Here is an 11,149-nt window from a genome sequence, read left to right as displayed (position 1 = left end):
GGGGAGAGGTTGGAGTGGGTGAGAGGGGTGGAGAGGTTGAGGCGATTGATGTCTCGACGGCAGTTGGAGATGAAGAGGTCGAGGGAGGGTAGGAGGCCTTGGGGTGGTGTCCAGGAGGAGGGGGTGTGTTGGAAGCGGGAGAAGGGGTCAGTAGAGGGAGGGTTAGGTTCACGGTTAAAGAAGTAAGCGTGGAGGCGGAGGCGGCGGAAAAACTGCTCTATGTCCAAAACGATCAGGGTAACATTTAAGTGTGACATATTTTCTGAGAAAATTCACCCATTGTTCCTGCTGGAAAGTGCCGGTATGATAATGCCATCAGGCTAATTTAAGATGAGTTCCCACATTGAAATAACAAGACATTCACATTCCAAAATTTTGGATGTGTGTTTAATTCCTTTTAAGATCTTATGGCAACAGGCGCTGTCCAAAGTTTATGTTTGTTAAGCTACTCAATAATTGTTCCCCTCTTTGCATAATGAAATCTCAGTTACATTGAGCCTCCCAAATATACCCAGTTGAATTTCGGAATTTACTATGTTCTGAATCTACCTACCTTGGTGTAGCTTGTTGTTGGCCTGAAATGCAGCACTATGCTGGGTTGCCTGTCTGTCAGAAACACACTCTGAGCGATATGATCCTCCCAATGTGACCTTTCTTTTCAGGCGGTTCAGAGACATTGCTAACCAACATCCCCTCCCCTACACTCCATGTCAAATCTCCGTTTTCTGGTGAGAGTTTTGGCCTGTAACCGTAGTAAATTTCTCAGTCAAAAAAATCCTCCCCCATTTTGTAGGTTAGAGTTCAGCAGCTACAGGTTACTAAAATTAGCATAAGAAGACAGCCTGTTCTGGGGTTGATCCAGGTCACTGGTGGCGTTGCTATGGTGCAGCAGTTGCGAAAGATTCCGGTTTTCTGAAGCAGTTTCTTTTGCTGGCGTTGTTTCAACACAGCAGCTTGGAATACTTAACCCTATGGCGGCTGAAGGTTTTTTAAACTGTAAGCTCAATTATCTGTGGACCCTGTCTTTCTCCATTTCTGTTTCCTGCAGCTTAGCTGTGAACACAGCTAATGTGGTTAGTTTGCACAGCTTGATTACAGTAAACATTACACATGTGAGATCAGCATTGGAGCATGGTGGTGGGTGTGGTGGTGGCGGCGGTGATGGGGAGCAGTTCTTGACACAAAATGAGAGAAAGGCTGGTTGAGCTGAATTATCTGTTTATGTGACATATAAAAGGGCCTTGGTTTAAGGTTTATCAAAACATTAGCACCTCCAACAGTGCAGTGCTTCTCAGTACTGCATCAGAATACAAGTGTCAATTGGAAAACATTTAGAGGATGGTGATCATTGTACTTAAGGTCCAGGCTGTCCACAGAAAGAGTAAGAATAATTAACAGAAAAGTCGCCTTCAACAGCATAGGAATGGATCTGAACCAAATAAATTGATTTCAAAGGGTAACCAGCAAAATGGTAGTTAAACAATGGGCTACCTTCAAAGAAAGAGTTTATAGCTAGAATGTATTTCTTCAAAAGGGAAACATATTGCGAGCTAATCGAGAGCTCGCTGGTTGACCAAAGAGATAAAAAAAAAGTTACATTAGAAAAAGTGTGTGTATGACAGATTTCAGGCAGAAAATACAATTCAGAATCAGGCAGAATGTAGAAAGTTCAGAGGGAAGGTAAAAAGGCAAATAAGCAAAGAGGAAGTATGAATAGCCTCACAGCCAACATAAAAGGTAATCCCAGAGTCTTGTGTAAACAAGTATTTGTAGAAGGATTGAAACAAGAGGCCACAGATTTAAAGTAATTGGTGAAAGAAACAAAAGTGATAGAAGGAAAACTTTTTCACTCGATGAGTATAGTTAGTAAATTTGCAGATGACACCAAAATAGGTGGTGTAGTGGACAGTGAAGAAGGTTACAAAAACAGAAGTTGTTGGAAAAGCTCAACCAGTCTGGCAGCATCTGTGAAGAAATATCAAAGTTAACATTTCGGGTCCGGTTACCCTTCCTCAGAACTTCTGAAGAAAAGTCACCGGACCCAAAATGTTAACTCTGATTTGAACAAATGAACAAATGAATAAATACTGCACTGGAACAGGCCCTTTGGCCCTCCAAGCCTGTGCCGACTATCACGCCCTAATTATTCCAACAAGCCTGCCATTTTTTGATCCATATCCCTCTATTCCCTCCTTATTCATGTACCCATCTAGGTGCCTCTTCAATGTCTTCAATATGCCCACTTCCATCACCTCTTCTGGTAGTGCATTCCAGGCTGCTACCACTCTCTGCATGAAAAACTCCCCTCGCACAGCTCCCATAAACTTTCCCCCTCTGACCTTGAACCTGTGCCCCCTTGTAATTGAAACTTCAACCGTGGGAAAAAGCCTCTGACTATCCACTTTATCTATGGCTCTCATAATTTTGTAGACCTCGATCAGGTCTCCTCTCAGCCTCCAGTGAAAACAATCCTAGCCTTTTTAACCTTTCCTCATAGCCAATGCCCTGGAGACCAGGCAATATCCTGGTGAACATTTTTCTGTACTCTCTCCAAACCTTCCACATTCTTCTGGTAGTGTGGTGACCAAAACTGCACACAATACTCCAAATGCGGCCTAACAAGGGTTTTATGTAGCTGCAACATGTTTTGCCAATTCTTATACTCCATGCCCTGGGCGATGAAGGCAAGCATGCCATATGCCTTCTTAATCACCTTGTCTACCTGTGTTGCCACTTTCAGGGAACTGTGGACTTGCACGCCTAGATCCATCTGAATGTTAGTGTTCCTAAGGGTTCTGCCATTTACAATATAATTCACACCTAAATTTGATCCTCTTCACAAGTGCTGCCAAACCTGCTGAGCTTTTCCAGCAACTTCTGTTTATGTTCCTGATTTACAGCATCCTGCAGTTCTTACAATTTTTATTTGGTGAAGAAGGTTATCTTAGAATATGACAGTACCTTGATCAGATGGGCCAATAGACTGAGGAGTGGCAGGTGGAGTTTAATTAGATAAATGTGAAATGTTGCATTTTGGTAAGGCAAACGAGGGCAGGACTTATGCACTTAATGGTAGTGTCGTGGGGAATGTTGCCAAATAAAGAAACCTGGGAGTGCAGATGCATATTTCCTTCAAAGTGGAGTTGCAGGTAGAAAGGGTGGTAAAAAAGGCGCTTGGTTTGCTCTCTTTCATTGGTCAGGTCACTGAGTATAGGAGTTGGGATTCATGTTATCGTTGTACAGGACATTGGTGAGGCCGCTTTCAGAATAATGCGTACACAATTCTGGTTGCCCTTCTATAGAAAAGATGTTGTTAAACTTGAGAGGGTACAGAATAGGTTTACAAGCATGTTGCAGAGACTGAAGGAATAGAATTATAGGAAGAGGCTGAATAGGCTGGGGCCTTTTTCTCTGGAGCGTTGGAGGCTGAGGATTGACCTTCTAGAGGTTTATAAAATCATGAGGGGCATTTATAGGGTGTATACCTGAGGTCTTTTTCCTAGGGAACGGGAGTCCAAAACTAGAGGGCATAGGTTTAAGGTGAAAAGGGAAAGATTTGAAAAGAACCTGCGGGGTAACTTTTTCAAAGGGTGGCGCATGTATGGAATGAGCTGCCAGAGCAAGTGGTGGAGGCTGGTACAATTACAATGTTTAAAAGGCTTCTGGATGGGTATATGAATAGGAAGGGTTTAGAGGGATACAGGCTAAATGCTGGCAAATGGTACTAAGTCAGATTGGGATGTCTGGTCAGCATAGACAAGTTGGACCAAAGGGTCTGATTCCATGCTTAATGACTCTGTGACTTTGAGTGGTTAGGCTCTGGAATACACTGCCTGAGGGTGCAATGGAGGCAGGTTCCATCAAAGTATTTAAAGGGAATTATCTGAAAAGGAACAATGTGCAGGGTTACAGGGAGATGGCAGGTGAATGGCACTGTGAAAGGCTAATTAACAGAGCTGATACAGACACAGTGGACTCACTGGCCTTCTGCACTGTAATGATTTTGTGATTCTGAATGTTACCCTCGAGCTCAAACACTGAATTGACCTTTTCTTCTAGACTGTCGCACAAGTGGGGACATCTGTTCAACATCCACCTTATCAATTCCATTGAGCAATATATACTTCAATCAGATCCCCCTCATTCTTCTGAACTCCCATGAGTACAAGAGCAAGCTATTCAACCGCTCCTCGTACAACAGCTCTTGCATCCCTGGAATCAACCTGGTGAACCTCCTGTGAACTGCTCCAGTGCCACCACAACCTTCCTCAAGTTAGGAGACTAAAACGTGACACCAACACCTTATGCAATAATAACAACCCTTCTAATAATAAATACCAAGATTCCATTTGCCTTTCTGTTTTTCAATAAATTTGAAGGGGAAAAATACTTCATCGACATATAATCACCCACTCTTGTGTCTGAAGCTGTGGAATAGATGACCCAACTTCACAAATGCCTTCATCCGTATAATGGGAGTAGGCATAATCATGAGATTGTCATTTTTCAGTTATCCATTAAGGAGCATATGACAGCAGCTGCATGGATTGATTAGCACCATCAAAGTTTACAGTTTAGAAATCATCTGTGTTATTGGCTTGTGCAGGCTGTTTTGATTAGCAATCTCAAAGTAATCTCCATTACCCCGACTCCCTCCCCAATACCCTTTTACTGCATCAATCCCAAACTAATCCTACTTCCTTGTGCTCATTCCATTGTCCTTTACTGTGTCAATCCCCAAACTGAAGCCACTGCCTCGCTCCTTCCTCATAGCCCTGCATTAATCCTACATCAATCCCAGTGCCCACCTTCTCTCCAAATGTGCATCAATTCTAAATGAATCTTAGAAAACCCCTTTTCATTGCCTTCTATTAATCTTCGTACCAATACCACTTATCTGTGGTCTCCTCATATTCCTGGGTTAATTCTAAAAATGCTTTCTTCCCTTAGCTCTTTAACAAGCCTGAATGATTCCTGTGAACCTCTCTCCATAGGTCTGTTTCAATCCCAAACTAATCACATTGCCCAATTCTCTCCCTATTGCTCTTGCACAAGCTCCCAGAATAATCCCACTGCCCTACTCTCATCATAGCCCTATGTCTAGGAAGGAAATCAGTATTAGAAAATCATACTGGTGAAATTAATAGGGTTAAAGACTGACAAATCACCAGGGCCTGATAATCTACATCCCAGAGATCTAAAGGAAATGGCCCTGGAAATATTTGATGCATTGGTGGCCATTTTCCAAAATTATACAGATTCTGGGGCAGTTCCTACAGATTGGAGGGTAGCAAATGTTACCCCACAATTTAAAAACCAAGGGAGAAAAAAAGGCAAATTACAGTCCAGTTAGCCTAACATCAGTAATGAAGAAAATGCTGGAATCTCTTATGAAAGATATGATAATAGAACATTTGGAAAACATTAACAGGATTGGACAAAGCCAGTACGGATTTATGAAAGGCAAACCGTGCTGAACAAATCTACTGGAAATTTTTGAGGATGTGACTGAAAGAATAGATAAGGGAGAACTAGTGAATGTGGTATATTTGAATCTTCAAAAGATTTCTTTTTAAATAAGGTTTCTCATAAGAGGTGTGTGGGCAAAGTTAAGGCACATGGGATAAGGAGTTGTAGTGGTAACATATCAGCATGGATCGAGAGCTGGTTGGACAGACAGGAAGCAGAATTAGAATAAAGTGGCAGGCTACTCCTTGTGGAGTACCACAAGGATCAGTGCGTGGGCCCCAGCTATTCACAATATAGATAAGTCACCTGGATAAAGGAACATTTCCATGTTTGTTGGTGACGCACAACTGGGTGGGGTTGTGAGGAGGATTCAAGGAGGATTCAGGGTGCTTTCGCCAAGTTGACCCAGTGGGAAACAAATGGTAGATGCAATACGCCATGCCTAAATATGAAGTTATAAACAGAAAAGAAGAGTATTATTTAAAAGGTGATATATTCTGGAAAAGCATAGAACATAAAACAGTATAGCACAGTACAGGCCCCTTTGGCGACGGTGTTGTGCCGACCTATTGTCCTACTAAGATTAAACTACCCTGCACACCCTACATTATACTATCATCCATTGCCGATCCAAGAGTTGCTTAAATGTCTCTAATGTATCTGACTCCATTACCACTGCCGGCAGTGCATTCCACACGCCCACCACTCTCTGTAAAGAACCTACCTCTGGCATCTTCCCTATACCTTCCTCCAATCACCTTCAAATTTTGCCCCCTCGTAATAGTCATTTCGCCCCAGGAAAAAGTCTCTGGCTATCCACTCTATCTATGCCTCTCATTATCTTGTACATCTCTATCAGGTCACGTCTCATCCTTCTTTGCTCCAATGAGAAAAGCCCTAGCTCCCTCAACCTTTCCTCATAAGACGTGCCTTCCAGTCCAGGCAGCATCCTTGTAAATCTCCTCTGCACCCTCTTTAAAGCTTCCACATCCTTCCTATAATGAGGTGACCAGAACTGACCATAATATTCCAAGTGTGGTCTAACCAGGGTTTTATAGAGCTGCAGCATAACCTTGCGGCTCTTGAACTCAATTCCCCTGCCAATGAAAGCCATCACACTATACGCCTTCTTTACAAGCCTACCTTCTCTGGGGAAATAAGGGAGGGCATGTTACAGAAGTGTCAGTGGGGGAGCACTTTGAGGCAAGTGATCATAATTCTGTTAGTTTTAAAATAGTAATGGAAAAGGATAGAACTGATCAAAAAGTTTAAAGTTCTAAATTTGAATACTGCCATTTTTGACAGTTTTAGACAGAAACTTTCAAGAGTTGATTGGGCGAGGCTATTTGCAGGTAAAGGGATTGTTGAAAGTGGGAGGTCTTTAAAAATGAGATAACCAGAGTTCAGAGACAGTATGTTCCTGTTAGTGTGAAGGACAAGGCTGGTAGGTCGAGGGAATGCTGGATGACTACAGAAATTGAGGGTCTGGTCAATGAAAAGAAGGCGTATATCAGATTCAGACAGCTTGGATCGAGTGAATTCCTAAAGGAGTATAAGGGCAGTAGGAGCATACTTAAGAGAGGAATCAGGAGGGCAAAAAGGGGACATGAGATAGCTTTGGTAAATAGAGTTAAGGAGAGTCCAAAGAGATTCTATAAATACATAAAGGGCAAAAGAGTAACTAAAGAGAGAATACAGACCCTAAAAGATCAACATGGTGTGGCACCACAGGAGATGGGTGAGATACTAAATGAATATTTTGCTGTGGAGAAGAACATGGAAGCTACGGTACTTGGGGAAATAAATAGTGATGTCTTGAAAGGAGTTCATGTGACAGAAGAGGAGGTGCTTGAACTCTTAAAACATGTAAAAGTGCATAAATGAAAACAAAAATGCTAGAAACCGCAGCAGGTCAGACAGTATCCATGAAGAGAGACCAAGTTAACGTTTTGAGTCTAGATGAGTTTGAATTATAGGGAGAGGCTGAGTAGGCTGGGCCTTTATCCTGGAGGGTTGGAGGCTGAGGAATGACCTTATAGAGGTTTATAAAATCATGAGGGGCATAGATAGGGTGAATAGCCAAGGTCTATTTCCTAGGGAGGTGGAAAACTAGAGGCCATAAGTTTAGGGTGAAAGGGGAAAGATTTAAAAAGGACCCGCTGGGTAACTTTTTTATGCAGACGGTAGTGCATGTATGGAATGAGCTGCCAGAGGAAGTGGTGGAGACGGGTACAATTACAGTATTTACAAGGTATCTGGATGGATATATGAACAGGTAGGGTTTAGAGAGATACGGGCCAAATTAGTCCGATCGGGATGTCTGGCCAGCGCAGTGAGTTGGACCAAAGGGTCTGTTTCCATGCTGTATTACTCTATGGCTCTATAAAACTTTCCAAGCATTCAATTTGCAGGCACTCTAGGACAACAGCTAACCTTCAGTGTAACGCAATTCATAGCAAGTAACTGACATTAAATTGCTTGACTGTAAACTGAACTGTTACTAATTTCCCGTCTTGGCCCCAGTCTTTACCCTCCCCCACTGTGACCCGGTGACTTGTGTAGTCTGTGATTAATGCACTGATCCATTGCCCGGTCTGTTTGAGTGAACTACACTGTGGGACCTCTCACTGTATGCCAGAATCCTTTGTGAAAGTGTGCTCTCTGACCTTGAGCTAACCACCAAAACTCCCAGCTGTGACATGTTGAGCAGGGTGGAAAGGGGGAAGGGAAGAGACTGAGGTTATGAACTTAACAATTTTTAAACATCCTTTATTACTGAAGCGTATCCACAACTGCCTTAATGCTGCTTCCTGATCTGGCAAGAAGGGCTGCTGCTGGGCTAGGTAATGAGAAGCAGTGGTGAGCAGGGTTATCAAGTCCTGTACTTATTTAGACTAAAACAGCTGAATGTCACTATGCCTCACCTCATTACTAGTGTAAGCATGCACACTTATTAAGACTAATGGTTCACCAAAGATTTAAAATCACAGCAAAGGCACTTGATGTAACTGAACAAGGAAGAGAGTTTGCATTGTGACTGGTGTACTGTTGCTGGTCTCAGACTCGCTCCTGTTTGCTCACATATCACTATCATTTGAGTGGACTGCAGAGGAGAGTAGCACTTCAAAGTTTCATTCCTAGTTGTCAATAAAAGTATTGCTCTAGGATTCCCGTTTTAGGGATGTGTCAAAGCATTCCTGAAGAGATCAAACATTCCCAGGAATTCTTGGGAGACCCTGAATTATGACCTACCAAAATGGAGAAAGTTAATTCAGGAATGCATCGGGTACACTGAAATACTTCTTTGGGAACATGCAGAAGCAAAGTTGAAGGGGTGTATAAACCTCCAAATAATCCACTTACCTGAAAACAACAAATGCTGGAGATCATAGCAGGTCAGCCAGCATCCATGGAGAGAGCAAGCTAACGTTTCAAGTCTAGATGACTCTTCATCTGAGTCATCTAGACTTGAAACGTGAGCTTGCTTTCTCCATGGATGCTGGCTGACCTGCTGTGATCTCCAGCATTTGTAGTTTTCAGTACAGATTCCAGCTTCTGCAGTAATTTGCCCCTGACCCATTTACCTGATCCTCCAAGCACCACCTGCTGCACTTGGGCAGAATCTGCAACCCTATCATCTTAGAAACTATTCAACTGGAGTGGAAGCAAGTTTCCGTCGATCTCAACAGGCTGCCAACAGTCTGGCACCATCTGTACAGAGCAAAACAGAGCTAACATTTTTGAGTTCTACCTTGGGAAAAGAGTTCTTAACCAGTAAAGAACTACTTTTAATCATAAGAGCCCACAGTGTTGGAGGTAGTATTTTGGCACAGATAGAGAATTGGCTAATGAGCAGGGAAGCAAGGAGTTCTTTTTCAGAATGGTGACCTGTGGGGTTCCAGTTGGGCAACAACTGTTTACAATATATATTAATGACTTGGAAGAAGGAAGCGAATGTACTGTAGCCAAATCTGTAGATGATGCAAAAATAGATGGAAAGGCAAGTTGTAAGAGTGATATGTACAGTTAACAGAACTGTTGATATGTTAAGAATGTTGGCAAAAATTTGGCATATAGCGCATAATGTGGGGAACTGAGAAGTTGTAAATTTGGAATGGAGAACAAAAGAACAAAATATTATTTAAATGGCGAAAGATTACAGAATGCTGCAACACAGAGACTTGGGGGTACTTGTGTACAAAACACAAAGCTAACACAGAGGTACAGCAGGTAATCAGGAAGGCTAATGAAATGTTGGCCCTAATTTCAAAGCGGTCGGAGTATAGGAGTAGGAAAGTTTTACTGCAACTGTACAATGTGCTAGTGAGACCACATATGGAGTACTGTGAGCAGTTTTGGTCTGCGTATTTAAGGAAAGTATCATTTCATTGGATGCAGTTCAGAGAAGGTTCACTAGCATGTCCTTGGTATGAAGCGATTGTCTCATGAGCAAAGGCTAAACAAGATGGGACTCTAATCATTGGAGTTTAAAAGAATGAGATGTGATCTCATTAAAATATTTTCAAGGGACTTGAAAGAGTAAATGCTGAGAGGATGTTTCCCCCATGGGAGGGTGTAGGACCAGAGGGCATAGTCTCAAAATTAAAGGAAAGCTAATTTAAGACTGAGATGAGGAATATTTTCTCTCAGGAGTTGAGAGCCTTTGGAACTCCTTTCCACCGAGAGCTATGTGGGCAGAGTCCTTGATTATATTTAAGTCTCAGAGAGATAAATTCTTGATCATTAAGGGAATCAAGGGTTATGGGGAAAATGCAGGAAAGTGGACGTGAGGAAAGTTGGATCAGTCATGATCCTATTGAATGGCAGAGCAGGCTCCAAGGGCCTAACAGCCTACTCCTGTTCCTGTTCCTTATGGTCTTATTACGATCTTATGGTCTTACTTTTCCTTTCATGTCAAAAATCCAGCAGCATAAGATGTAATAAGTATACAAGATTTTTCTTTTCCAATTATAGAGAAGTTTCAAAAGAGCTGCTAGAAAATTGGATATGACTATGCAAATATTAAATAATACTTTGCTATTCATTTAACTTGTAAGCTACATATTAATCAGAATATTTGGTTACAAGTTTATTCCAGAATAACCAATAACCAACAACTGTTGATTCCAGATTGCATTTACTGGTTGATATGTTAATATGTGCTCTATGTACAGATAATCATTGATTTTTGTGAATGTTGTAAGTAGGCCCAGTCAAATAACCACTAAACATATTGCATTCTTGCATAAATTAAATCATATTAAGGATGTAGTGAGCAAATAATAGTTAGAAAATGCTAATTGCTGGGAGCATTGCAAGCTCATAAGAAATAGTAAAAGAGAGCATGGTATTTTGTTCCCACAAAGTTAGATAGTTTTTCAGTCTGCTGGAAAAATATTCTTACAATCTCAGCTTCATCTGAATATTGAACAGTTGTGACAGGGCCCAAAAGATTGTAGGATATTAGCAGACACTGGTGTTCAGGCATTTTATGGGGAGGCAACCGAATGTGTAATGTCCAGCAATGTTCTGACATTTCTCCAGATGAGAGGAAGATTTCACTTCATTTTCACAGGAGACCTTGCTTTTAGTTGTTTGTTTTGCTTGTGCAATTAAATAAATGATTATGACAGCAGATTATTCTGATCAGTTGAAAGTGATGGATTTAGCAGTTCTAATC

The 11,149-nt window shown here is 41.8% G+C and overlaps 1 protein-coding gene across 1 annotated transcript in view; it reads left to right on the top strand.

Moving 5' to 3' along the window:
• The window catches only part of pigl (phosphatidylinositol glycan anchor biosynthesis, class L), a 56,307-nt gene that overhangs the window by 29,148 nt on the left and 16,010 nt on the right, over positions 1–11,149 (top strand). The window contains exon 3 of the mRNA XM_048612312.1: positions 4,060–4,113. Within this exon, the coding sequence (XP_048468269.1) occupies positions 4,060–4,113 (54 nt within the window). The remainder of the gene's footprint in view (positions 1–4,059; positions 4,114–11,149) is intronic.

The sequence above is a fragment of the Rhincodon typus genome, chromosome 26, assembly GCF_021869965.1.
Source record: "Rhincodon typus isolate 14 chromosome 26, sRhiTyp1.1, whole genome shotgun sequence".
In the NCBI taxonomy this organism is placed as follows: Eukaryota; Metazoa; Chordata; class Chondrichthyes; order Orectolobiformes; family Rhincodontidae; genus Rhincodon; species Rhincodon typus.
Note: the sequence above shows the minus strand (reverse complement) of the source record. Positions and strands in the feature narration are given on the sequence as shown.